Here is a 26,408-nt window from a genome sequence, read left to right on the forward strand (position 1 = left end):
AATGAGAATGGTGTCTACAAACAAACATTAACAATCCACCTATGCTGAATGTTCTTGCTCCAGAGAAGGGATATGGGTGGGTGGTTGACATTCCTGGTGGTGGTCTGTCTTGGAAAAACACAACAGCAAAAAATCTATCCGGATCAAAGGTTTGACCAGGGAGGTTTGGGAAAGTCCAAATACAAAATTTACATTTGACCATCAATGGCTGGATCAATTTGAATGTGCTGTAGTGTCTGTAGGCAACTTTGGTCCTTTATTAAATAAACCACAGCAAAAGAGACAGCAACCAATCAAAAATAATCATTCGTGGAACATAATAGATTCCTGAAATCTGATTGGTTGGTGTGGATTACTGCACATCAATGCCATTTTCACATCTGATGTGAAAATGTGATCCTAAGGTCCTTAGGATGGAAACATTTTGGAGCAGCTTTTCCATAGTCAAGGTTGGTTACCTTTTAGGTGGCTGTACAGACAGTGAAAGTGATTTGGGAATACATTGCCTGATTGCTGTGTGGATTAGTGAGTATTAAATGTGTTTTGTTGCCTGTTTTCAGAGCTGTCCAACATGTGGAGACTCAGGAGGTCGGGAGAGAGTGGAGGAAGGTGCTTCTGCAGCCAATGGAACCCCAGATGAATGGAAAGGAGCAGCCAATAGGGTAGGTCCTGTTACTGTGTTAGTCCACCGAAACTGTTTTGTTAACCACATGAGCTTCAGAAGGTTTAATCCCTTCACGACCAGGACATTTTAGCTATTTAGCACTGCATAATTGCGTGGTCATGCAATGCTTTACCCAAATGACATTTCTTTTTGGTGGTATTTGATTACCACTGGGTTTTTTATTTTTTATTATATAAATTAAACATTTTGAAAAAAAAATATTTTTGTACTTTGTGCTATATTATTATTATTGTACAGGATTTTTAGAGCGCCAACAGTTTGCTCAGCGCTTTACAATATAAGGGAGACCGTACAGTTACAATACATTTCAGTACAGAAGGAATAGGAGGGCCCTGCTCGTGGAGCTTACAATCTAAGATAAAACATATCTAATAGAAAGAAAAAATCATATTTCTTCATAAATTTAGGCCAAAATGTATCCTGCTTTGGTAAAAATAAAGTCCAATAAATGTGTATTAATTGGTTTGTGTGAAGATTATGGTGTCTACAAACTATGGTATTTTTACTGGAATATTTTATTTAATTGCCACTAGCAATGGCTGTGATTAGTGACTTATATTGGTACTGTGATGTGCTGGGGGCAATCTGACACTAACTGGCACTTGGGGGTGAACTGACTGACACTGACATCACCAGTGACGCTAAGACAGTGATCAGTGATAATACTATACACTGTCACTGTACTAAAGAGACTGGCTGGGAAGGGGTTAACATCTCGAGGTAATCAAGGGGTTAAGTGTGTGCCTTACAAGTGTTTATGTGTGTGACCTGTGCCACACTTTTTACTAAAAATCAGTTTGTTTCTTCTCCCTGCTTTGCGAACAAGAAACAAAGAAATTGTTCCCTCTGTACAGAGCCCTGTGTTGTTTGCAGCGCAGGGCTCTGGGCTGTGATTGGACACAGCCGTTCAGCAGGTCCTGGTCATGAACCATTGGCCGGGACATGCTGACAAAATCCTGCTGTGTCCAATCGCAGTGGGAGTTGACGGGCGGGGTACCCGCATGTGCCCTAAACCCGGAAACAGGTAGCGACATACAGGTACATTGCTGTGCCTGTAGGAACCACCTGTCCATAATACAATGAGGTTAATGGATTGAATCACTCACTGGGGTTGATTTACTAAAGCCCGAGAGACTGTGCAATTGCAGGTGCTCCAGAGCTTAGTAACAAAAACATTATTTTTATTTATATATTTCAGGTACTTATATAGTGCTGTCAATTTATGCAGCACTTTACATATATATTGTACATTCACATCAGTCCCTAACCCTCGAGGGGTGTACAATCTAAGGTCCCTAACTTACATTCATACATACACATACTAGGGACAATTTAGACAGGATCCAATTCACCTACCAGCATGTCTTTGGAGTGTGGGAGGAAACCGGAGTACCCTGAGGAAACCCACGCAGGCACAGGGAGAACATGCAGACTCCAGGCAGGTGGTGCAGTGGATGGGATCTGTACAAAGAATACCCAATCATCTGCAAGATTATACAAGATTTATATATTATTATTATACAGGATTTATATATTATTATTATTATTATACAGGATTTATATATTATTATTATTATTATTATACAGGATTTATATATTATTATTATACAGGATTTATATATTATTATTATTATTATACAGGATTTATATATTATTATTATACAGGATTTATATATTATTATTATTATACAGGATTTATATATATTATTATTATTATACAGGATTTATATATTATTATTATTATTCAGGATTTATATAGCACCAACAGTTTGCTCAGCGCTTTACAATATAACAGGAGACAATACAGCAACAATACAGTTCAATACAAGAGGGATAGGAGGGCCCTGATCCTTGGAGCTTACAATCTCAGAGGGATAAGCTCTGTACTTGCAAAGTGCACCGTTTAATTTGCCTTTAGTAAATCAACCCTATTGGCGTAGCACTCCACCAAGATGATCATAGCTGTATTTCTGGATTTGCTCCTCATATCAAGTCATATCATATGACTCTCTGCTGCAGTAGAAGTGTCAATTGCCCTTTTGCATTCCCTGTAATGAAAACAATGAATTCCAACAAAAAGAGCTAGACCACCTTGATATGACCAATGGCCAGAGTTGGAAAGTCACGTACCATTTGAAGTCTTACCTTATTGTATAGGATACCTACAGTGTAGTCAGGGGCGGACTGACAACTCATGGGGCCCCCAGGCAATAGGGGATCATGGGGCCCCTGTGTCCTTGCCCAAACTCAAAAAAGCCTATGAAAAAGGAACCAGGGGCATCTCATGGGGCCCCCTACTGACCCCAGGCCCTCGGGCAGTGTCCGAGTTTCCAAATGGTCAGTCCGCCCCTGAGTGTAATCCAAAAAAAATGTAGTATACTGCATCGTGGTTGCTGCCTTGTTTATTTTAACTGGTTGTAAGCCTCAGACATGAAATATGAACAAAGCATATCCCTCTATAGTGCACACTTACAGTACTTGTCTTAATTAAGTGCACTAAGTGTTGTTTCTGTGCTGCTTCCTTCCTCTACTATCAGCATAAGTCACTTCTGACAAGTTTTCCTGACAGCAAAAGTAAAAAAGTGACAGGGAAACAGGTAAAGGACCTCCAGTGCACAGCCTGTGATTGACAGTCTCAGCTCTGTCCCTGTGTGCTGCAGGAAGAAGGTGGGGGAGGGGGGTGTCTCTTCCCTCCAATCAGCTCTCAGCATTGAGCTCTGTAGTGTGTAATTTCAGCTCCCCGCCCCCTAAAAGCTCAGACAAGCTTTATAAATGTTGGACTGTGAACAGACGTAGAGAACAGAAGGCCGCAGATAAACAGGTGCAACTTATGTAGGAGGATTTGTTTCAGTTCTGTGTATCACCTGATGAAAGTCACTTTACTGTGTATATGTAAGGGTTTGCAACCGCTTTAAAGCTTTTTTTGTCAAGTGATCCTTTTTGTATTAGGGTGAGAACGCTCACTGTACTGTATCTATACAGGAGAAATGTTGCGTGGTCTCCAAACTGTGGCATAGGGGCCAGATGCGGCCCTTTGCTTGCTTTTATTCGGCCCTTGGGGCTCTATCTCATCCACTGATACCAACAATGGGACATAATTCTGCAGATTGACATTAATGAAGGGGCACAATTTCTCCCGATTACACCAACGATGGGGCACAATTTCTCCCAATAACACCAACAATGGGGTCCAATGACACCAGTGAAGGGGCATAATTCCTCTCAATGACACCAACGATGGAGCACAATTCCTCCAAATGACAACAATGATGGGGTGCAATTCTTCAAACTGACACCAACAATGGGGCACAATTCCTCCCACTGACACCAAAGATGGGGCATTGTTTTGTCCCACTGAATTTAGGACCTTTTCTACTCCCAGTGGTCCCCTAAAGGCCCCTTTCATACGGGGCGGACCTGCCAGCGGATCCGTTTGCTCAACAGGGGATCTCTCTGTTGCAGAGGGGCGGACTGACCATTTGGAAACTCGGGCACTGCCCGAGGGCCCGGGGTCAGTAGGGGGCCCCATGAGATGCCCCTGGTACTTTTTTCATAGGCTTTTTTGAGTTTGGGCAAGGACACAGGGGCCCCATGATCCCCTATTGCCCGGGGGCCCCATGAGTTGTCAGTCCGCCCCTGACACAGACACAGTCTACTTCTTCCTATGGTGCGGTCAGATGGAAAAGGACCGCCTGTCCCATTTCCACCTGACTGTCATCCGATCAGTGGATAGGATCCCCATCTGTCTATTTTCGGCATACAGGATCGGATGCTGGTGGGTGTCAGCTTTTCCGCTGACACCCGCCGGCCCATAGAGGTCTATGGATGGTCCATTCAGGTTCGCCTGACAAACTGACCAGCGGACCTGATCGGACCATCACTGTGAAAGGGGACAAAGTCGGAAGGACTGTAAACTGGCCCTTTGTCTGGAAAGTTTGGCGATCCCTGCCCTAGGATATGAAGTGTGTTAGGACTACAGAACATCTCATGCTTTCCTCATCTCCATAGCAAAGTGCGGAGGTGTTCTATAGTCCACAGGGCTGTTAACATTGTTTAATATATCAATGCAGCATTGTCAGCTCGCTGCAGGAAATTAGGACCTCACTTACCAAACAGATATAAGACAGCAGGGAGCACATAAGAGAAGTTCATTGTCAGGGTTTACACACCCTTTTACATCGGTAATCTTTCTATAAAATGCAGAGATGGGCGAGGGTATCACATATCTGCATTGCTTTCCTGCAGCCTACAGCCATTGGTCGGCACTTAAAGACCCAGAATGGGCTCCTGAGCCCCCCTCCAGAAGACACCCTGAACAACAGCCAGGCCTCCCTGTATGAGATGCTCCAAGAAAAGGGTCGCTGGTGTGGAGTCAGTATGGACCAGTCTGCTTTGCTCCCTCTCCGCTTTAAGAACATCCGGGAGAAGACCGATGCCCACTTTGTGGAAGTCATTAAAGAGGACAGGTAAGTGCAAGTCTTTTGGGGAACCCTACAAAATATGATTCTTTCTGAAAAGAATAGTCAATACAGGGTGCAAAGACAATGTGTGACAGCAAATGATAGCAAATTGTTATGTGTATACAAAAATTGAATACGAAAAACTAGACAGTTCATATTTGTGTTGACATGTGGGAGGTACATATATACTAGACCAGAATATACAGGAATGGTCACTATATTAATATGTCAAGGAAAAGTTGTATAAAGTAGATGCTGTAGACCAGGGGTCTCCAAACTGCGGCCCGAGGGCCGGATGTGGCCCTGTGCTACCCTTTATCTGGCCCTTGGGGCACTACTCCTCCCACTCAGACCAACAAAGGGGCAGTACTTCTTTCCATTAAACCAATGATGGTGTACTATTCTTGCCACTAATACCAATGATGGTGTACTATTCTTCCCACTAGAACCAATAATGGTGTACTATTCTTCCCACTAGAACCAATAATGGTGTACTATTCTTCCCACTAGAACCAATAATGGTGTACTATTCTTCCCACTAGAACCAATAATGGTGTACTATTCTTCCCACTAGAACCAATAATGGTGTACTATTCTTCCCACTAGAACCAATGATGGTGTACTATTCTTCCCACTAGAACCAATGATGGTGTACTATTCTTCCCACTAGAACCAATGATGGTGTACTATTCTTCCCACTAGAACCAATGATGGTGTACTATTCTTCCCACTAGAACCAATGATGGTGTACTATTCTTCCCACTAGAACCAATGGTAGTGTACTATTCTTCCCACTAGAACCAATGATGGTGTACTATTCTTCCCACTAGAACCAATGATGGTGTACTATTCTTCCCACTAGAACCAATGATGGTGTACTATTCTTCCCACTAGAACCAATGATGGTGTACTATTCTTCCCACTAGAACCAATGATGGTGTACTATTCTTCCCACTAGAACCAATGATAGGGCACTAGAACCAATGATGGTGTACTATTCTTCCCACTAGAACCAATGATGGTGTGCTATTCTTCCCACTAGAACCAATGATGGGGCACTATTCTTCCCACTAATACCATTGATGGTGTACTATTCTTCCCACTAATACCAATGATGGTGTACTATTCTTCCACTAGAACCAATGATGGTGTACTATTCGTCCCACTAGAACCAATGATGGTGTGCTATTCTTCCCACTAGAACCAATGATGGTGTGCTATTCATCCCACTAATACCAATGATGGTGTACTACTCCTCCTCCTACTGACCAACCTTCCTGAGGCCATGTTTATTCTCACTAATTCTGGGGCAACTACATTTTCTATCCTCACAGGCCCTAATCCAACCCTCCAAAAGTCTGAAAGACTATATACTGGCCCTTTGTTTGAAAAGTTTGGAGATCCCTGCTGTAGACTTTACAGGGCAGGTCAATATGCACTGGAGAAGGATAAAATCTAAAGTAAATCTAAAGTAAAGTTTTAGCATAGATATATTGTCATATAGTGAGAGATGAAATGTGGAATGATTACATATACTCACCGGCCACTTTATTAGGTATACCTGTTCAATTGCTAGGTAACACAAATTGCTAATCAGCCAAACACATGGCAGCAACTCAGTGTATTTAGGCATCCAGATGTGGTGAAGATAACTTGCTGAAGTTCAAACCGAACATTAAAATGGGGAAGAAAGGGGATTTAAAGGAACTTTGAATGTGGCATGATTGTTGGTGACAGACGGGCTGGTCTGAGTTTGTGTGGATGAAAATGCATTGATGTCAGATTCCAGAGGTCAGAGGACAATGGGCAGACTGGTTCGAGATGATAGAAAGGCAACAGTAACTCAAATAACCACTCGTTACAACCAGAATACCATCTCTGAACACACAACACGTCAAATCTTGAAGCAGATAGGCTACAGCAGAAGAAGACCACACCGGGTGCCACTCCTGTCAGCTAAGAACAGGAAATAGAGGCTACAATTCGCACAGGCTCACCAAAATTGGACAATAGAAGATTGGAAAAACATTGCCTGGTCTGATGAGTTTCAATTTCCCTAGAGATGGTTGTGTGTGAAAATCCCAGTAGATCAGCAATTTTTGAAATACTCAGACCAGCCCATCTGGCACCAACAACCATGCCACGTTCAAAGTCACCTAAATCCCCTTTCTTCCCTATTCTCATGCTCGGTTTGAACTTAACAAATCATCTTCACCACGTCTAGAAGCGTAAATACATTGAGTTGCTGTCATGTGATTGGCTGATTAGCAATTTGTGTTACCAAGTAATTGAACAGATGTACCTAATAAAGTGGCCGGTGAGTGTATGTGGACATTATAGGACTAATCAATATGCATATTTAATATATGGGGCCTGGTCATTATACACAAATGGGGATTATAGGAGGTAAGAGCTAGGTTGGTGAAGTCCTCATAAGCTCTCAGAAGACATCAAAGCTTCTCTCGCTGACCTGTTTCTGTTTTCCAGCCTAATGAAAGATTACTTCTTCAAGCCGCCAATTAACCGTTTCAGCCTGAACTTTCAAGACAAGGAGCTGGAAATGTCATACCGAGCCAGCTACCAGGAGGAGGTAATAATCCGTAGCAATGTTACACATTCATAATAGGGCAGCCATATATAGCCCACGGTGGACAGTAATTATCCCCCCAAGTGAAGCCAGGCTCCAAACTGAGTGTACATGTAGTTTATCTGTACCAGACAACCAGCGTCTGCTCAGCAAACCACAAACATGACAAAGGAGGTCTAATATAGAATTTATGGAAATATATATTGCTGTAATGTTAAATCATTCATTCATGTTAGTAACTGCACCTTCGATGCAATTACAAATGTAGCTTCCCCTTCCCCAGAGCTCAGAGTACTCTCCTTAGGATTGAATGGAGAGCACACAGCGCATGCAAGGGGAGGAAAATGACAAGCAGCCATGCAGCTTGGTTGCTAGATCGGGAACAGGGTCTGTGTTGGCAGGCTTGATCGTGCAAGTACTGCATTCCCATACAAGTCGGCAAAAACCGCTTGAACGTGTTCAAATTCTGGTCAGAAGAAGGTCAACAGCAAGCCAAATGCACCTGAAAGAGAATTCTGAATGATCTCATTGCCACCTCAAACTGATACTATGGATTCAAAGCCCTTCAACAGTGGCCCTTACACTAGCAGAGGTGGCTAAGTGCAGGCTACGTTTAAGGCCCCATGTACACGGAACACTTCTGAATGATGGAAACTGACTGCTGGAAAACGTAGGTTAAAAAATGTTTAGCCGCGTTTGCATACCACGTTTATGCATGTTTATGATCGTTTGCGTTTAGAAGCGTTTTTTAAAGATAACCTCAGGAGACCTTCCAAAATGCCCAGAATGCACTGAAAAACAGTTAAAAATTAACAATTTCAGACATTTTGAGAGAAATAGAGAGAGTAGAAGCAGAGAGATCAGTATTTGTTGAGATTAGCTTTGTTTTTTTGTGGTGTTTGGATGTGTTCCAGCTCATTTCTGTGCAGAAATGATTGCAGCACAACATATTTTCTTTCATGCGAAACCTCAAAATATGGTGTACCAGGTCCATTTGAGTACCGGGAAAACGCTTTGTATTTTTTATTATGAAAAAAGGCTCTGGACAGCATCTGGAAATGGAAGAGTTAAAAAAAAATTCCAAACGCAAATGCTTATAAATGCAGTTAGCCGCGTTTACAAGTGTTTGGCCTTTGAAACGCTGATAAAATCTACTCCTGAATGCAAGTTTGGTGCATTGAAAAAAAACGACTGTAAACTCAACTGCCTGTAAACGAAGATGTGTACATGGACACATAGGAAACATTAGGGAGAGTTCAGGGGCTGCTGAAAAAAACGCAGAAAAGCTCCTAAATGTGAGTTTATCAGCTGCAGTGTACATGGAGCCTAATATGTCAACCTTTGTTTGCAGCTAAAAAAGGGCTCTTGTGTAAGGGCCGGTTCACGCCATACCCACACATGAATCGCATGCCGTGCACTCCTGTGCGGTTCTATGTGGTGTGATTTCAGAAATTCATTTTGAATGGGCTAAAATCGCACCACACCAAAAGTAATGCATGCACTACTTTTTGAAACGCGCTGCAACTGGAACGCATGGTACAAAAGTACCATGTGATCCAGTGCAGGAAAACGCACTGTGTTTGCGACCAGCGCTTGGAGTGTCACTAACTGTATTGACACCCGCTGCAGATCGCAATTGGAGTGCATTCCTGTGTGTTTCTTATGTGGGTTAAAAAGTAGCATACTGATCTCTGATGTCAGTTAGCCCTCATGCACACTTGACGTCTTGATAACGCTGGTAACGTTAGCTGTGTAAACTCACATTAAAAATGGGAGTTATTCAGCTTTTTTTTAGCGTTTAGTGGCGGTTTCACGCGTTTTTCCATGTTTATGTTTTTTAGCATTTTTTCAAAAACGCCGGTTTGTGTCGTTTTGCTGCATTTTTCAGTGTTTTTACAGCTAAAAAACTCCTCTAGAAACCCTCTAGTTCTGGTTTTTTTTTTCAGCCAAAAAATGTTAATTACAGTCTATGTGTGTATGGACACATAGGATAACATGCCAGGGATGGACACATAGGATAACATGCCGGGGATGGACACATAGGATAACATGCCGGGGATGGACACATAGGATAACATGCCGGGGATGGACACATAGGATAACATGCCGGGGATGGACACATAGGATAACATGCCGGGGATGGACACATAGGATAACATGCCGGGGATGGACACATAGGATAACATGCCGGGGATGGACACATAGGATAACATGCCGGGGATGGACACATAGGATAACATGCCGGGGATGGACACATAGGATAACATGCCGGGGATGGACACATAGGATAACATGCCGGGGATGGACACATAGGATAACATGCCGGGGATGGACACATAGGATAACATGCCGGGGATGGACACATAGGATAACATGCCGGGGATGGACACATAGGATAACATGCCGGGGATGGACACATAGGATAACATGCCGGGGATGGACACATAGGATAACATGCCGGGGATGGACACATAGGATAACATGCTGGGGATGGCCACATAGGATAACATGCTGGGGATGGCCACATAGGATAACATGCTGGGGATGGATACATAGGATAACATGCCGGGGGGTTTACTAGCTGTAGAAAAAAACGTCAAAAGCCAAAACCAGCCGCTGTAAAAACATCCAGTGTGCATGAGGACATAATGTATAGTGCCAATACCTGGTAATCAGGAAAGCATAAAGCTCGAGTCATCTTTCCTTTGGGGTACCTCTGCTTTACCTCTGAGAAGTCATGAGTTTTAATTAGAGTTCTTTTTTAAACCGAAAAGTGACCAATATAAAGATGTATCCAATGTCACTAAATCTCGCCAGCTGCAAAAATATTATTTGATAAATCAAATATAATAGAAATGAGTAAAATTAAAAGTGAAAAACCCTTGCTGCCATTATGTGATACTTCAAAATAGATAAATATGTCATTCACAACCAACTGGTGAATCAAAGCGGCGCATACACTCCACAGTGTCCAAACAAAAAAAAATATTGATATTATTGCTAACTTTCCTATTATCACCGATACATTGTATATCCTCTAAAAGTAGATATTATACTAGTGACAAAACAAAACAAAATTGTGCCTAAATTATAGTGAACTACAACCAATACGGTGAGAGCACAAATTAACCTCCTTAGCGGTATTCCCGAGTGTAGCTCGGGGTAAAATGTCAGTACCAAAAGCGGTAACCCTGAGCTACACTCGGGCTTACCATGCGGCGTTGCTCAGGGGGTCCCTGCAGCACCTACCTTGTCCTTCGCTCCCACGATGTGTCCCCTGCAGCGTCCCCGGCCATCTCCTCCGGCCGATGCCGGCATCCGGCTTCCGTGTTCCGGTCCCTGTGACGCCGGGACATACGGGCGCTGGAACCGGCGGCAAATTTGAAATTTTTTAAAAATGTCATTTTTTTTAAAATGACTATTACATAGTAAAACATTGCTGTTTCAATGCATTTCACATACATTTTGTCCCTACTGCTTTGTCCTGTGCCCTGCCTGCATTTTGACTCTTCTTTCTGCCTGGAAACTTAGAAAAGTCCATGGCGTCCAAAAAGCGTCCCTTTACGTCAAAAGCGGTTTTAGTCCAGCTAGAGAACAGCGATAGTAAATCAGAACCACTTGCAGAATTGAGTGATAATGGTTCGTGGGGGAAATTCGTCATCAGACACTGAAAACGATTTTGCGACTTTGCTCAGCGATGTGCGAATTTGCCTTTGTATTTCAAATTTCAGTGTTTTTGGTTTGATTATATTATTGAATTAAATGTATTATTATTATATTATTATTTTTTATGATTATTTATTAAATTATAATTTATGATTTTGTGTTTCAAATTTTATCCTACCCGGGATGTTTACTAGACTCTTGTTCAGACAGATTTCACTGAGTTATTCCTAAAAATTACAGCCTACAATAAAAAAACTACATATTTCCATGCAAAAAAATGGTACCGCTTTGAGCACAAAAAATCGGAAATAATCAGACCGCCGAGGAGGTTAAAGTCCCATGATAAAAAATAATAATCCAGTGATAAACGATAGAAAAAATAATAATAATAATAAAGTCCAGTGATGAAAAAAGCTCACGATGAAAACCATATGGTATTATCAACCATGTACAGTGCCCACAGTGCGCCCCCACTCGGGTGTGCACTCACCAAATTTGCCTTTATTATAGAGTAATAAAAAAGGTTTCCACTGGTATAAACTGGAGGTTATTCTGAAAACAGCCCACTCAATGATGAAATGCCAGGATAATTTGAATCTCCATTCCATTAATACTCCATACGTCACTTGGGCACTCCTACCAATGGACAGGTCCCATTCTGATGATGTGTGCACTGGTCCTGACCTCCTTGTTGCAGATTCCTTTCATATGTGTAGTTTAACCTGAGAGCTAGAAGAAATGTAACTGACCTCCTTTCCATCATTCTGGAAATGCTTGTCTTAAACCTCATACACAGGATGAGAATATCCAACACAAAATAGCGCAATTGGAGCAATCTTCTGATAATCTGATCATTAATATACAGCTTTCCATAACCGATCACGACAGTCCATATGAAAATATCCAAAGGGTACAAAAACACAAAACATTTTCCCGTACGATACCAGAATGACCCATTTTTGTTGAATCAGTTCAGTGTTTGTCCGTAAAAAATCAAGAGACCAAGACCATGCATGCTCAGAAATGAAAGAATACATTACATTACAATACAATACAATACATGGCATCACTTTCGAAGTTGTATTCTGTCTTATGAGAATTTTCATAACTTTAGTAACCTATTTATTTAAAAAAAAAACTAGCATGCAAAAATAAAACAGACATTCATTCGTCCGATATTCTCATTGTGTGTACCAGGCTTTAGGTGGACTGATCCTTTAAATAATAATAACACTGCCTCCTTTATCTGCAGGTGATGCGGATGGCTCCAGTCAAAACATTTGCCAGTGCCACCTTCAGCTCCTTGCTTGATGTCCTCTTGTGTTTCTTCATCTTCCTCCTCCTCTCCGTTGCTTGTTTCCTGAAGCCACCTACAGTTCCTACATCCCCAACAACACTGGTGCTCATCGTCCTTGTTGTCTGTGGCTTCTTAGGGTTTCTCTCCTTACTTGTCTCTATCAGGTGAGTAGATGGAGCACCAGTGAAGGTGCTTATGGATGTTAATTGCATTGTGAAATTAGTGTAAATGCCTAAGGTAAGATCGTCCCCGGTCAAATTACTGACTTGGGTGCCATCTCTTTGGAATTAGGAGTTCTGGCTGCTATTGACGTCAAGGACAGTCAATTACCCTTTTCTCTCATGACAAGTTTACTTTAAAGGTCAACTACACACAAAGTAATACTTCAGTCTGGGTGGCCAAGGGAGAGTTGTACTATTGTTCGTTTACACCATGTGCCTTGATTAACGTAGGTTCAGCGCAAGGGCACATTTAGTAAATACATTCTTTGGTCGTACTTCACCCCCTATGTAGGATAGAAAAAATACCTTGATAATCCAATTGTAAAAGAGTGACACCTTAAACCAGGGGTCCTCAAACTACGGCCCGTGGGCTGGATATGGCCCGTCAAAGATAGTTATCCAGCCTGTCGGGCCAGTTGAAAAAAAAAAAAACTGGGGGAAAAAACCAGCGCCGGCCGGAAAATAGCTGGTGGGAATTGGTTTCTCTGCCTAAACCATAAACCATGCAAGGTGTGCAATGGGGCTGCAGTGCTTGTTGCTCATGAAGAAAGGTATGTTCTCCTAATGGACATGGCTTATTGTGGCACATCTTCACATTTACCATCAGCAGCTTCCTTTCGTGGCAATCAGTAACATGATATCTCAGAAGGAAGCAGGAAGACTTCCCTCTGCCAGGAGCTGTGGTCTAAGCAGAAAGCATATAGCTATATAATCCCCAGCACGTCATTGCCAGTAAGTCTGAATGGTGGAGTATTTCTACTCAGGGCCACAAACCTATTGCATCTTATTAGTACTTGCCCATGGGGCAAATTCCACTCTGCCCCAAGCCCAGTTACCCTCTGCTTTAAAAGTAATCCTTTGCCCCCACTCCAGCATCTTCTATTAGTCTTACCAAGACCTCCCACGATAGGTGACAGGAAATTATAAGTCTAATGGAAGGAAATGAGGCAAGTGGAGAAATTACTTTTGATGGATAACTGTACTAAAATTACAGCTATAAAGCCGGCCATAGATGGATCAAATCTCAGCCAGTTTAGCAGGGACCGGCCGAGATTCGACCCATCTATGGACAGGCTGGTTGTATTGAAGTTGATCCATCAATCAACATCATTACAACCAGTCTGTTCGGATTTTTTGCATGTGATTACTGCTGGCGGCTGTCGCTCCATACCAGCAGAGCACAATAGCGCTGAGTGCTGTGGGATGGTTTCCCCCATCAACACTGACTGTGTTGACCGAGAAACCAAGAGATCTCCTTTCTTGCAACCTGTGATTGTAGGAAATAAAATGGAATCATCTATGACTTGCTTAAGTTTAGGTGTGACTTTTTCACATCTGGACTTTTCAGTTCTTTATACCATCAAGCAAGCATGGCATTAAAACTTGGGATTAGGATGGCAAAGTCAGCTGGGCCAAGGTGGGAATTATGTTAGGGATTTCGCCCTTGGGGACCTCAAAATGTAATATACCTTAATAAATGGAAGTGGTATTTTAGAAGATGATGGTTCAAATTTCAGAACCCAAAAGAGCTTAAAATGCAGCTGTGTTTTGTCCTCTGCAGAGCAAAGAAACATGTTCACCTAATTGACATTACCCCCTTCTCCAGCTGCTTGTATTCATTTTTCCTTTGCTCCCCTGCTGCTGTGTGTGCTTGCTGGAGCAAAGAGATGTACCCAATACTGCCTTGTATGGGGAGCATGCATCCCCGTCCTTCCATGTGACAGCACTAGATACCTGAGTGGTCAATTGCCAGTGACTCAAGTGACTTTAGGTGGATGTGAGGTTGAGAAGGCATTAGCCATGATCCATCCAGAGGGGTAGGCAACCTGCGGCTCTCCAGCTGTTGCAGGACTACAAGTTCCATCATGCCTCTGCAAGTCATAACTGTAACTGTCAATTTAGCAATGTCTTATGGGAAATGTAGTTCCACAACAGCTAGAGAGCCGCAGGTTGCCTACCCCTGAACCAGACCAATATTGAACATATCCAGCACAACAAACACTTTACTCCTGCGCTAGGAAAGGACTCAGTAGACCCAATAGGAATGTTCTGGAATTTTCTGGAATATGCACTGCTTGCTGCCCTCAACAGCCCGGGGTGGTCCAAATACACTGGATACAAATGGAGAAACAGAAAAAGGGCGCACCGACCTAGTGCATTATCGTTTAAAATAATTTATTGAAGAAACAAAATAGGTATCATACTCACAATGGACATAATAACACAGGCATGTCAAACTGAACAAGATGTATGATCCAAACAACATCTGAATCCATACGATGGAACCCTGGATGACCAACTTCTAACGCGTTTCGAGGACACAACCTCTTCCTCAGAGCCAACCACAGGTTGTGTCCTTGAAACGCGTTAGCCAGTTGGTCATCCAGGGTTCCATCGTATGGACTCAGATGTTGTTTGGATCATACATCTTGTTCAGTTTGACATGCCTGTGTTATTATGTCCATTGTGAGTATGATACCTATTTTGTTTCTTCAATAAATTATTTTAAACGATAATGCACTAGGTTGGTGCGCCCTTTTTCTGTTTCTCCATTTGTATCCAATATTGAACATATACATGGGGCATATTCTCTACACCAGCCTTTCTCAACCAGGGTGCCCAGGCACCCTGGGGTGCCTTGAGGTTTCTTCAAGGGTGCCTTAGCAAAATGTCCAAAAATTGCCTAAACGTTGTATACAAGCCAGCAGGTGGAACAAGCCTGCCTTTTAGTTACACAAAGCCACAGGTTTTCATTGTGCACCATCACCACCTTCTAGCCGCCGACGTCCTGCCAACCAATGACGTCATCAGTCGATAAGGAGAATGTCAGCTGCCTGCACAGAACCCCAGCCCCTCTTCATCAGTGTTGGGGTCACATTAGCTCAGTGATGGATAAAAATTGAGGGAGAAGACTGGAATACTACTCAGTACAAGTGTGCAAAAGCTTTAGAAGAATAAGTCACCTCTAATGTTGGATGTCCTACATGTAAGGATGTTGCTGCGTTATATAAAACTATTAGAATAGTTTTACACATTTTAGAATGAGGTGCCCTTTTAGAATGATGGACAGTCTTGAGGCACCACATTTTAGAATGGGGTGCCTCAGGACTGTCCATAATTTTAAAGGGTGCCTTGACTGAAAAAAGGTTGAGAAACACTGCTCTACACTCTGTCTGGTAGGGGAGTGAATGGAAGGGAAATATTAGCAGTGGGTGGGTTAGCATTAAATGAATCTATAGCTTTGTCCCACATGGGTAAAGCACATGTTCACTTTAAGCAGAATCTTCTAATATGCAAATGTTTATTCTAGGTCTGTGACCAACAAAGTGATAAAGGTGACAACCCCGGCATGTTCATAAAAAAACTCAACAAAGACAGCTTTCCTTTCTTACAAGTTCCTTTCAACAAATACTTTTCAATAGTGGCCACTTTATTGACATTTCTGTTTGTGTTCACTTTCCAGGATGGCCTTCTATCTGGAGGACATGTTCCTGTGTACCAGGCGTCTCCTGGAAGTGATCTCTGGATGGCTTCCTCGTCATGTTATCGGCACTGTTCTGGTTTCTTTGCCTGCCGCTGTCATCTTCGCCAACCTCACTGCTGATTTCTACAACAAAATACGTGTACGAATGATATTATAAGGGTAGGGTGGTTGGTTATAGAGGACTTGCCACAGGAGTTTTGGGGGACATCTATAATCACAGTTTTAGATTTTCAATTATTTCTTGATCGTTTAAATTGTATTTTATTATTTAACTTTGGTATTTGGGCATCAGAGTGGCTAAATGGTTAGCACTACCACCTGGCAGTACTGGGGTCATCGGTTCAAATCCCAACCACGGCACCACCTGCCTGGAGGTTTGTATGTTCTCCCTGTGTCTGCGTGGGTTTGCTCCCACCCACCAAAGACATGCTGGTAGGTTAATTAGATCCTGTCTAAATTGGCCCTAGTATGTGTATGTATGTATGAATGTAAGTTAGGGACCTTTGATTGTATGCTCCTTGAGGGTTAGGGACAGATGTGAATGTACAATATATATATATATGCGTAAATTGACAGTGCTATATAAGTACCTGTAATAAATAAATATTTCTAAATAGCACTATATCAGTGGTCTCCAAACTCCTGGGCTGGATGCTGGCCCTTGGGTCATTATTTCTCCCACTGATATGAAGCATTATTCCTCTCACTGATACCAACAGTGGAGCATAATTCCTGCCACTGACACCAACGATGGGGCACCATTCCACCAACTAATACCCATGATGGAGCACTATTACTGACACCAACAATAGGGTGCTATTCCTCCCACGGTTACCACATATGGAGCACTATTCATCCCAATGGTTGGCCGCTATTGCTCCTTCTACTGACCACAGGCGCTATGTACTTTATTTACTCCCACTGACCCCAAGCCTGAGACATTGTCTACTCCCACTGATGCCAGGACATTTTCTACCCCCATTGGCCACAATCCAGCCCTGCTAAAGTCCGGCCCTTTGTTTCAAAAGTTTGGAGACCCCTGAACTTTATTAAGGCCTCATGCACACAGGACAATTTGCCAATTCTCATAGAAGCCTTTCCTACTGGCAGCAGCGTTCTAGCAGAAAAAAACGCTTGACGCTTGTAAAAGTGTGTAACGCATTCAGACATATCAAGCGCTTGGGCGTTAATTCATTTCATTGGCCAGAATAAATGCATAGATGCATTGGCAGTGTTTTTTTTTCTCCCTCTGAACTCCCCTGCTTCTAAACTCCTATAAAAGTGCATGGACACATAGGTAACATGCAGGTGCATTCAGAGGCAGAAGAAAAATGCCAGACGCTCCTAGGTGCAGCTGAAAAAAGTCCAGTGTGTATGAGACCTAATAGTCCATTGTTGCTAGCAGTCATAAGCAGGCACTGGGCCTCATCAGAAAAATAGAGACCACTGAGAAAGGCTTACAATTTGGCCAAATAAACCTGCTCCAGTGAAACAAGTATTATATATCTGGATAAGAAACAAAGGACGCATATAAAAAGAAATATAAAATAAATAAAATAATATTTTAAAAACACAAAAATGAATTTAATTTTCAAAATTAAATGTGAATAAAACACTCAGAATGGGTACAAGTATTTTAATTCTGTATAATAAATGAATACTATCTAAAACATGGCAACCCCTTTCCAATGATCATACTGCTAAGGATCTATTGTATAAGGGTGCTAGCGAAATATTGCTGTTTTATTCCCCCAAATGCACATGTTTTCATGCTGGCATTGATGCCCATTGAGGTGCATTTGTCTATTTTTTTCCCCAGCACTTTGCAACCAATACATGTTTTCTTTGTCATGTGTTCCTCTGTGCTGAGGGGCAGGTGCGCTTTTTTTTTTACTCACGCACGTTAAAAAACAGTAAAAGTTTTAAAAAAGAATTCTGGGCGAAATTATTATTTTCCCATGCAGTGGGGCTGTGCCCACACTGCATGGGATAAATGCTTGTTTTTGTCTAGAGCAGGGGTCTCCAAACTGTGGCCCTGGGGCCAAATGTGGCCCTTTATTTACTTTTATCCGGCCCTTGGGCCATTATTACCCCCACTGTCAGCAACAGTGGGGCATAGTTCCTGCTGCTAACACCAACGAGACACTATTCCTTTCAATGGCACCAATGATGGGGAACTATTTCTCCCACTGACCCCAATGATGGGGCACTATTCCTCCCACTGACCCCAATGATGGGGCACTATTCCTCCCACTGACACCAATGATGGGGAACTATTCCTCCCACTGACCCCAATGATGGGGCACTATTCCTCCCACTGACACCAATGATGGGGCACTATTCCTCACACTGACACCAATGATGGGGCACTATTCCTCCCACTAACACCAATGATGGGGCACTATTCCTCCCACTAATGGAGAATGTCACCAGCAACGTTTCGGAGTCTCGCAGGGCTCCTTCATCAGGCATGTGACCATGTGAAGGGGTCCTGCGAGACTCCGAAACGTTGCCTTGCTGTAACTATGTGAACGTTTATTAAAACTTCTGGACCCATATTGGTGATCCTCGGTGTGCTGGTGACATTCTCCCTTGCTGATTCTGTTCGGTTCCATCTGACGATCGCTGCAGCACCCACTTATACACACAGCCATTTTAACGCAGGAACGTGTGCGTTTGGATTGTACACTTACTATTCCTCCCACTGACACCAGTGATGGAGCACTATTCCTCCATTGACAACAATGATGGGGCACTGTTAACTCCCACTGACACCAAGACATTTTCTACTCCCGCTGGCTAGTGAGGACGGCAGGAACAGTCCACTGCTGGACATGGGGGAGCAAGGTTTTCTGGAGGATTGGAGGAATGGGTACAGCTTTTCCCTGACCCCCTGGATAAAACGAGCACTTAACCTATGCAGTGCAGTCACAGCGCCACTGCATGGGAAAATAAAAGTTTTGACCGGAGTTCTGCTTTAACGTGGCCCTTAAAAGCAATAGGACCACAGTATTATTACACCCTTGCATTTGTCTATGATTATTTACTACCTAGTGATTTCTGATTTTGCATGTTAGCAGTCTTGTGAATGGGCTGTTCCTGACGTCATCACGCCCATAGACCAGCGCCGGACGTGAGGACGGCAGGAACAGTCCACTGCTGGACATGGGGGAGCAAGGTTTTCTGGAGGATCGGAGGAATAGGTAAGTACAGCTTTTCCCTGACCCCCTGGACAAAACGAGCACTTAACCCATGCAGTGCAGTCACAGCGCCACTGCATGGGAAAATAAAAGTTTTGACCGGAGTTCTGCTTTAACGTGGCCCTTAAAAGCAATAGGACCACAGTATTATTACACCCTTGCATTTGTCTGTGATTATTTACTACCTAGTGATCTCTGATTTTGCATGTTAGCAGTCTGAAGAATCTATAAAAATCAAAGCAAAAAAAAAAGTTGCACTTATATCAACCAATTCTGTTTTGTGCTTTCACGGAAAATAAAACAATTTTTTTTTTATACGTCACAGTGGACAACTCCATGTTTGTTCTGTGTAGTCCCTGCTGTGTTAGTATTTCCCCCTGATGGTGACTAATTGTCTCTACTTTTTACAGTACACCATGTTCCTGTGCTCTGCTCTGCTGATCCCTCTGGTCCAGTACTGTAACTTCTGCCAGCTGAGCTCCTGGCTGAGATCCTCCCTCGCCACAGTGACTGGAGCCGCTCTGTTGATTCTGCTGTATGTGCCGCTGTTTCAAACAGGGTAAGTGAGGGCAGTTTAGTAAAAGGAAGGTGGAGCGGCGACAGCATTCCCTGCTACTTGACTAATACTGTTTTTTTATATCACTTTCCAGACCCGTGGTAATAGAAGAGCTCAATACTGCAACAAACTACAGGTAAGAAGACAAAAGTAAAAGCCATCCTTGAACTGTCTATAGCATTTAAGTCCCCAGGCCTTTTCCTACCTAAACCCCCCTTGAGTCCAATTCTTTTTTTTTTTTTTTTCATTTTTGGCAATGTCTCGGTTTCTCACAATATACGGTAGTTTGTTACGTTTTGTAGCCTGCTTTAACCACTTCAAGTCCGGATACTTTCACCCCCTTCCTGTCCAGGCCAGTTTTCAGCTTTCAGCGCTATCACACTTTGAATGACAATTGCGCGGTCATGCAACACTGTACCCATATGAATTTTTTAGCATTTTTTGGAGACAGATAAAGCTTTATCTTGGTGGTATTTATTCACCACTGGGATTTTTTATTTTTTTTTTGCTATATAAATGAAAATGTGTTTTTCTTTTAACATTTTGCAAATAAATAATCTTTCTTCTTAAATCTTTGCCAAAATTTATTCAGTTATCTTTTTAGTAAAAAAAAATAACCCAAATTAGTTTATAACCAAAAATTATAATTTTTCAAAAACATTTTTTTACATTTTTATTTTATTTTTTTATATTATTATTTTTTTTTTTTTACATACTGTCACCCTAGCAGTACAGTGTCACCATAGTGACACTGTACTACTTGTGGGGGGTGATGAAGATTTTTTTTTTTACACTGATTGTTTTTACACCCATAAAGGCTGTAAAAGCAATAGTTTCTCCTTCTCTCTGGCTGCATTCTTGCAGCCATTGAGAAATACTGTGTGAGCTGTGATTGGTCACAGCTTGTCACATGGTACAAGGCTGTTGTGAATAGCCTTGTACCATGTGACCTCTGTGATCATTCACAGATTTTAGTAAGCAATGATGTCAGAAGTGACATCTTGCTTACTACTCTTCATGTAATTACTGATTGGTCAATCAGTAATCACACGATTGGGACCTCACATAGAGGTCCCGTACAACGGTTGGTGTTCAGAGGACACAGCAGGCACCCAGGGAGCGCGGACAAGCAGGGAGCGGGGAGGCCGTTTATAAATGGCCACCTGCCCCTGCCCTGCTCCCGTCCGGCCGTTTATATACAATGGCCAGACGGGAAGTGGTTAATGTGATATTCAAGGTTCATTTTTTTTTTAAAAAATTAATAACAAACCTGTCATACTTATCTGCTCTGTGTAATGGTTTTGCACAGAGCAGCCTTGATCCTCCTCTTTTCGGTTGCCTTGCCAGCGCTCCTGGTTCCTCCCCCCCGCCGAGTGTCCCCATAGGAAGCCATAGGGGCACTCATGTGGGCTCGTTCCCTAGCTGGGCTGTTTGAGTCTTTTCCACCCCTCTCAGGTTTTGACTGACAGCAGCAGGAGCCAGTGGCTCCCATTGCTCTCAGCCAAGCCTATGATTGCCAGGAGAGGGGAAAAGAACTGCTGCAGAGTGCACAGCGCTGGACCGAGATCGGGCTCAGCTGAGTATTTAGAGGGGGCTGTGGGGGGATCTGCACTTAAAAGTGTTACTAATGCTAGGTTCACACCTAAACGTTTTCCGCAGTGTTTTGCAGAAACAAACTACAGTCTATTTAACATGATTTCCTATGGGACACGTTCACATCGCTGCGTTTTCACCTGGTGCATTTTTTGGAAAGGGTCAGAGACTTTTTTGAACACAAAAAGTTGCATTTTTGGTTCTATAAACTTCAATGGAAACGCTGCAGAAAAGCATGTAGTTTGTTTTTGCTGCGTTTTGCATTTTAAATCTGCCTAGCAACAAGAAAAAAAAAAATAAAAAAAAAATAATAAATGCAAAATTCAAAATGTATCAAAAACGCAGGTGCAAAAATGGAAAACGCAGCGCAAAACGCAATGCAGAAACAGGTCAAACGCAAACTGCATAGGTGTGAGCCTAGCCTAAAAGCAGTTTTTAAAAGAAATTTAAATAACAAATATGTTATACTCACTTGCTCTGCGTAGTGGTATTGCACAGAATAGCCCCAATCCTCCTCCTGTCAGGTCCCCCCCCCCCCCCCGCCAGCGATCTTGGCTCCTCCTCTTCTTTGTGTGTCCCCATAGCAAGCCGTTTGCTATGGGCACAAACGCTGCATGCGTGCTGTCGACCTGTGGAGCCAATGGCTCCTGCTGCTGTTCAGGTCCCTGTGTGAAGAGGTAGCGAGGGGAGAAGAGATTCAGCCATGCACAGTGCTGATCTTCTCTCCCCTCTCTTCCCCTTCACACATGAAAGGGGGAGCAGAGGGAGCGTAAAAACGTTTTTTACTTTAACCATTTCAATATCGGGCAATTTTACACCTTCCTGCCCAGGCCAGTTTTCAGGTTTCAGCGCTCTCACACTTTGAATGACAATTGCGCGGTCATACAGCATTGTACCCAAACTAAAATGTTATCATTTTCTTCACACAACTAGAGCTTTCTTTTGGTGGTATTTAATCACCGCTGGGTTTTTATTTTTTGCTAAATTAACAAAAAAAGACCAAAAATTTTGAAAAAAAAACATGTTTTTCTTTGTTTCTGTTATAAAAGTTTACAAATAAATAATTGTTCTTCATAAATTTAGGCCAAGATGTATTCTGCTACATGTCTTTGGTGAAAATAACCCAAATTAGGATGTATTATTTAGTTTGTAGGAAAGTTATAGAGTTCACAAACTATGGGATAGATCTGAATATTGATCAATCCTGAAGTACTGACGGCCAATCTAATTTCTTGAGGTCCAAGAATGTCAGAACAGTACAGATATCCCCCCAAATGACCCGTTTTTGCAGAGTAGACAGTCCGACGTACTTCATAAGAGGAATGGCGAGTTTTTTGAAGTTGTATTTTTGTTGTCATAATTTTTCGGAAAATGAAAAAATTAAAAAAATAATTTTCACTAATTTTTTTTTACATACTGTCACCAGTGCAGTACAGCGTCAACATATAACTGGCATGGTGGTGATCAGGGACACTGACTGGTGACAGTATGAAAAAAAAAAAATATTTATTTTTATTTTTTTTATTATTTATAATTTTTATTACATTTTTTTATTTTTTTAAGATTTTTTTTTCATATTTTACTATGACCAAAGTAGTACAATGTTACCATAGTAACATTGTACTACTTTGGGGAAGTGATCAGTATTTTTTTTTTTTTTACACAATTTGCTTATAGCAAAGAATTACTTTGTTGTTGCTTTACTCTTTCACCACTTTATCTTCATGAGGCATAAACCAGAGTTCCTCCACCAACACCCAGATTGTGCTCTCACCTGGAGCTTTTTGACCTCATATTATATAATGAAAAAGAACAGACAAGGGCGCACTCTCATCGTGCATTACTGTGGTAAAACACGTGTTTATTGAAAAAGAAGATATATACTCACAAACCAGCGTGATTAAAAGCAGTATATGTGGTCCACAAACACAGTCACAGTACATCTGTGTCTAATGATGCGAATGAGCTGACGCGTTTCGGGAGCTAAACCCCCTTCCTCAGAGCTCAGGGGGTTTAGCTCCCGAAACGCTTCAGCTCATTCGCATCAGACACAGATGTACTGTGACTGTGTTTGTGGACCACATATACTGCTTTTAATCACGTTGGTTTGTGAGTATATATCTTCTTTTTCAATAAACACGTGTTTTACCATGGTAATGCACGATGAGAGTGCGCCCTTGTCTGTTCTTTTTCACTAGTGCTCAGATTTCCCGATCTTAGAAGGGCTGCACCTCTTCGGTTGGCATTTTGGCATCTTCTTGGTTGTATGAAGACTGGAGCGCTGGTCACGTTTGTTTATCTTTTGGAGTGCATTCATATTATATAATGTTTTGGTCACACCACGCTTGTGTCCTCTATGTGGGACTAAATAGAATGAGGATTTCCCCTATTGGCACTTCTCCCCCAGCAGGCTTAAGATCTTGTATCTCCTTCTACTCCTCTTCCAAACGATCTGTTAAAAAACAGAATAGGCAGAAATAGTGCTTTATCATTTAAACACTTTATTAAAATGAAATAAAAATTGCCACTCACATGTTTTAGGTGCTAAAGCGCACCAGATATATACCGCATGACAGCAATACACTTTCTCCTTACTCTGATTTTGCGTTGCGTCGTGATGTCAGGTAGCCCCTCCCCTACATGTTACGCCACAGGTCACGTGGCTTCCTCAAGGGGAAGGAGGGTCCAGGTGAGAGCACAATTTGGGTGTTGGTGAAGGAACACTGTTTTATGTCTTTATGAAGATAAAGTGATGAAAGAGTAAAGCAACATCAAGATATATGGGACTTTATATCTTCACTACTATGCACATGATTCTTTTGTCAATTTGTGTATATTTATGGATTTTTAGGTCTGTTATCAGAACTGTAAGAAATGTCTATTAATAGGAAGGCGCTGCACTAATGTGCTTGTTTTAACACTAAAAACAATTGTTTTCTGTGTGTCCGTTCAGTGACAGGCGTTTTACAATGCGGTAAAACACCTGTTACGCATGTGTGCAGTCGCCCTTAAAGTTAACCTGTGCCAAGAGATTATAAAAGTTACTATTTGACCTTTCCTGCTGAAAATGCCAGTTGCCTGGCTGTCATGCTTATCCAGGGTTTTAAAGATGAAAAAAATTACATTTGTAGGGAGCTTCCCTCACATTGCAAGGGTTAAATGCTTATTTGTCTAGGAACAAAAAAAGTAACTATATTTACCTAATCCGTCGCTCCCGCAGGCTCCTTCTTAGCTGCATAATTGGTCCCTGGAAGTCAATTCTTTTTGTTGCGCAGTCAGTTGCAGATACTCTGACATCATCACATACAATGCAGTACCAGCAGGCATTGTAAGTGAGGATGCAGAGAGCTCACTCACAACCCAGAATGTCCGAGATAGAACAGCGCCAACTGCTGGGAGAGTGAAGAATACGGTAAGTATACTGCTTTTTATGTTCCTCTAGACCAGTGGTTCTCAACCTTCCTAATTCTGTGACCCTTTAATATAGTTCCTCATGTTGTGGTGACCCCCAACCATAAAATTATTTACCCAGTAATTATATATTCATGAAGTGTTGTTTTACCTCCAATACTGCTGCTTTCAACACAGTAGCTGCTTTCTACACAGTAGCTGCTCTTTACACATCGGAAATATGTGTTTTCCCCGATGGTCTTAGGGGACCCCTGTGAAAGGGTCGTTCGACCCCCAAAGGGGTCGCGACCCACAGGTTGAGAACCACTGCTCTAGACAAAAACGATCATTCCACCCTTACAGTGCCAGGGAAGTTGGTTGGGGAGGGGGGACCCCAATGTAAGGGTCATTTTCTGGGTACTGACCCGGAACAAGCATGTAATTGGGATTCTGACTTCTTCCTCTAGATGCTTTTTCCAGGTTAGTGAGCAAGAGACAGCCAGAAAACCAGCATTTCAGAAGTATATCTACAATGGTAGCCTACAATACTGCTACCCTCTCTGAAGCCTCTCAGCATTTCAGTCTATGAATCTATGTAAACACAGAGCAGGTGCTCTAGAAGGGTGTGATCAGAGGGCACTGAACTGCTGAGTCACTGCAAGGAGGAGGAGCAGAGTGAGCATTTACGACGCCCCCCTGGTGCTAGGATGGGTGCTGCATGTATTTAGCACATCGGAGCATCAGAGTGTGCAAGCGCACAGTATACTTCTAGTTACTAAAGGGAAAAAAGTTCATAACTGGTTTCTTTTGGCAAGACAAGACTTATTTGGAAAGGTTTTTTTTTTTTTTTAAATAACCAACATGTAATACTTACCTGCTCTGTGCAATAGTTTTGCACAGAGCAGCCCAAAATCTCCTCTTCTGGGGTTCCCTGCTGGAGACCCTGGCTCCTCCTTTTCCCTGAGTGCCCCCACAGCTTGCTGTGGGGCACTCGTGTGGACTTGATCCCAAGTCGGACTGTGTGGATCTATAGACACACAAAGTATGGCTCGGTCCTGCCCCCCCCTTACTCTTTCCTCGCAGGCTTTGGTTAACTGCAGGAGTCAATGACTCCTTGACTCCTACTGTTGCCTAGTCCCTTGTGAGAAAAGAGAGAGGGGAGAACAGCTGCTGGAGATGAGCACAGCACTGGATCGAGGTCAGGCTCAGGTAAATGGGGGCTAGAGGAGGGGAGGGGAGGGGTTGAAACTTTTGAAAGATTTTTTGCCT

At 42.5% G+C, this 26,408-nt stretch overlaps 1 protein-coding gene across 1 annotated transcript in view; it reads left to right on the top strand.

Moving 5' to 3' along the window:
* ADCY9 (adenylate cyclase 9) overlaps positions 1-26,408 on the top strand; it is a 186,073-nt gene that overhangs the window by 146,360 nt on the left and 13,305 nt on the right. The window contains exons 3-9 of the mRNA XM_089683430.1: positions 561-662; positions 4,931-5,151; positions 7,633-7,735; positions 12,651-12,859; positions 16,380-16,539; positions 20,011-20,159; positions 20,251-20,292. Of these exons, the coding sequence (XP_089539556.1) occupies positions 561-662; positions 4,931-5,151; positions 7,633-7,735; positions 12,651-12,859; positions 16,380-16,539; positions 20,011-20,159; positions 20,251-20,292 (986 nt within the window). The remainder of the gene's footprint in view (positions 1-560; positions 663-4,930; positions 5,152-7,632; positions 7,736-12,650; positions 12,860-16,379; positions 16,540-20,010; positions 20,160-20,250; positions 20,293-26,408) is intronic.

This window comes from Staurois parvus, unplaced genomic scaffold (genome assembly GCF_062004578.1).
Source record: "Staurois parvus isolate SC_StPar_1 unplaced genomic scaffold, SC_StPar_1.0 ptg000018l, whole genome shotgun sequence".
Lineage (NCBI taxonomy): Eukaryota > Metazoa > Chordata > Amphibia > Anura > Ranidae > Staurois > Staurois parvus.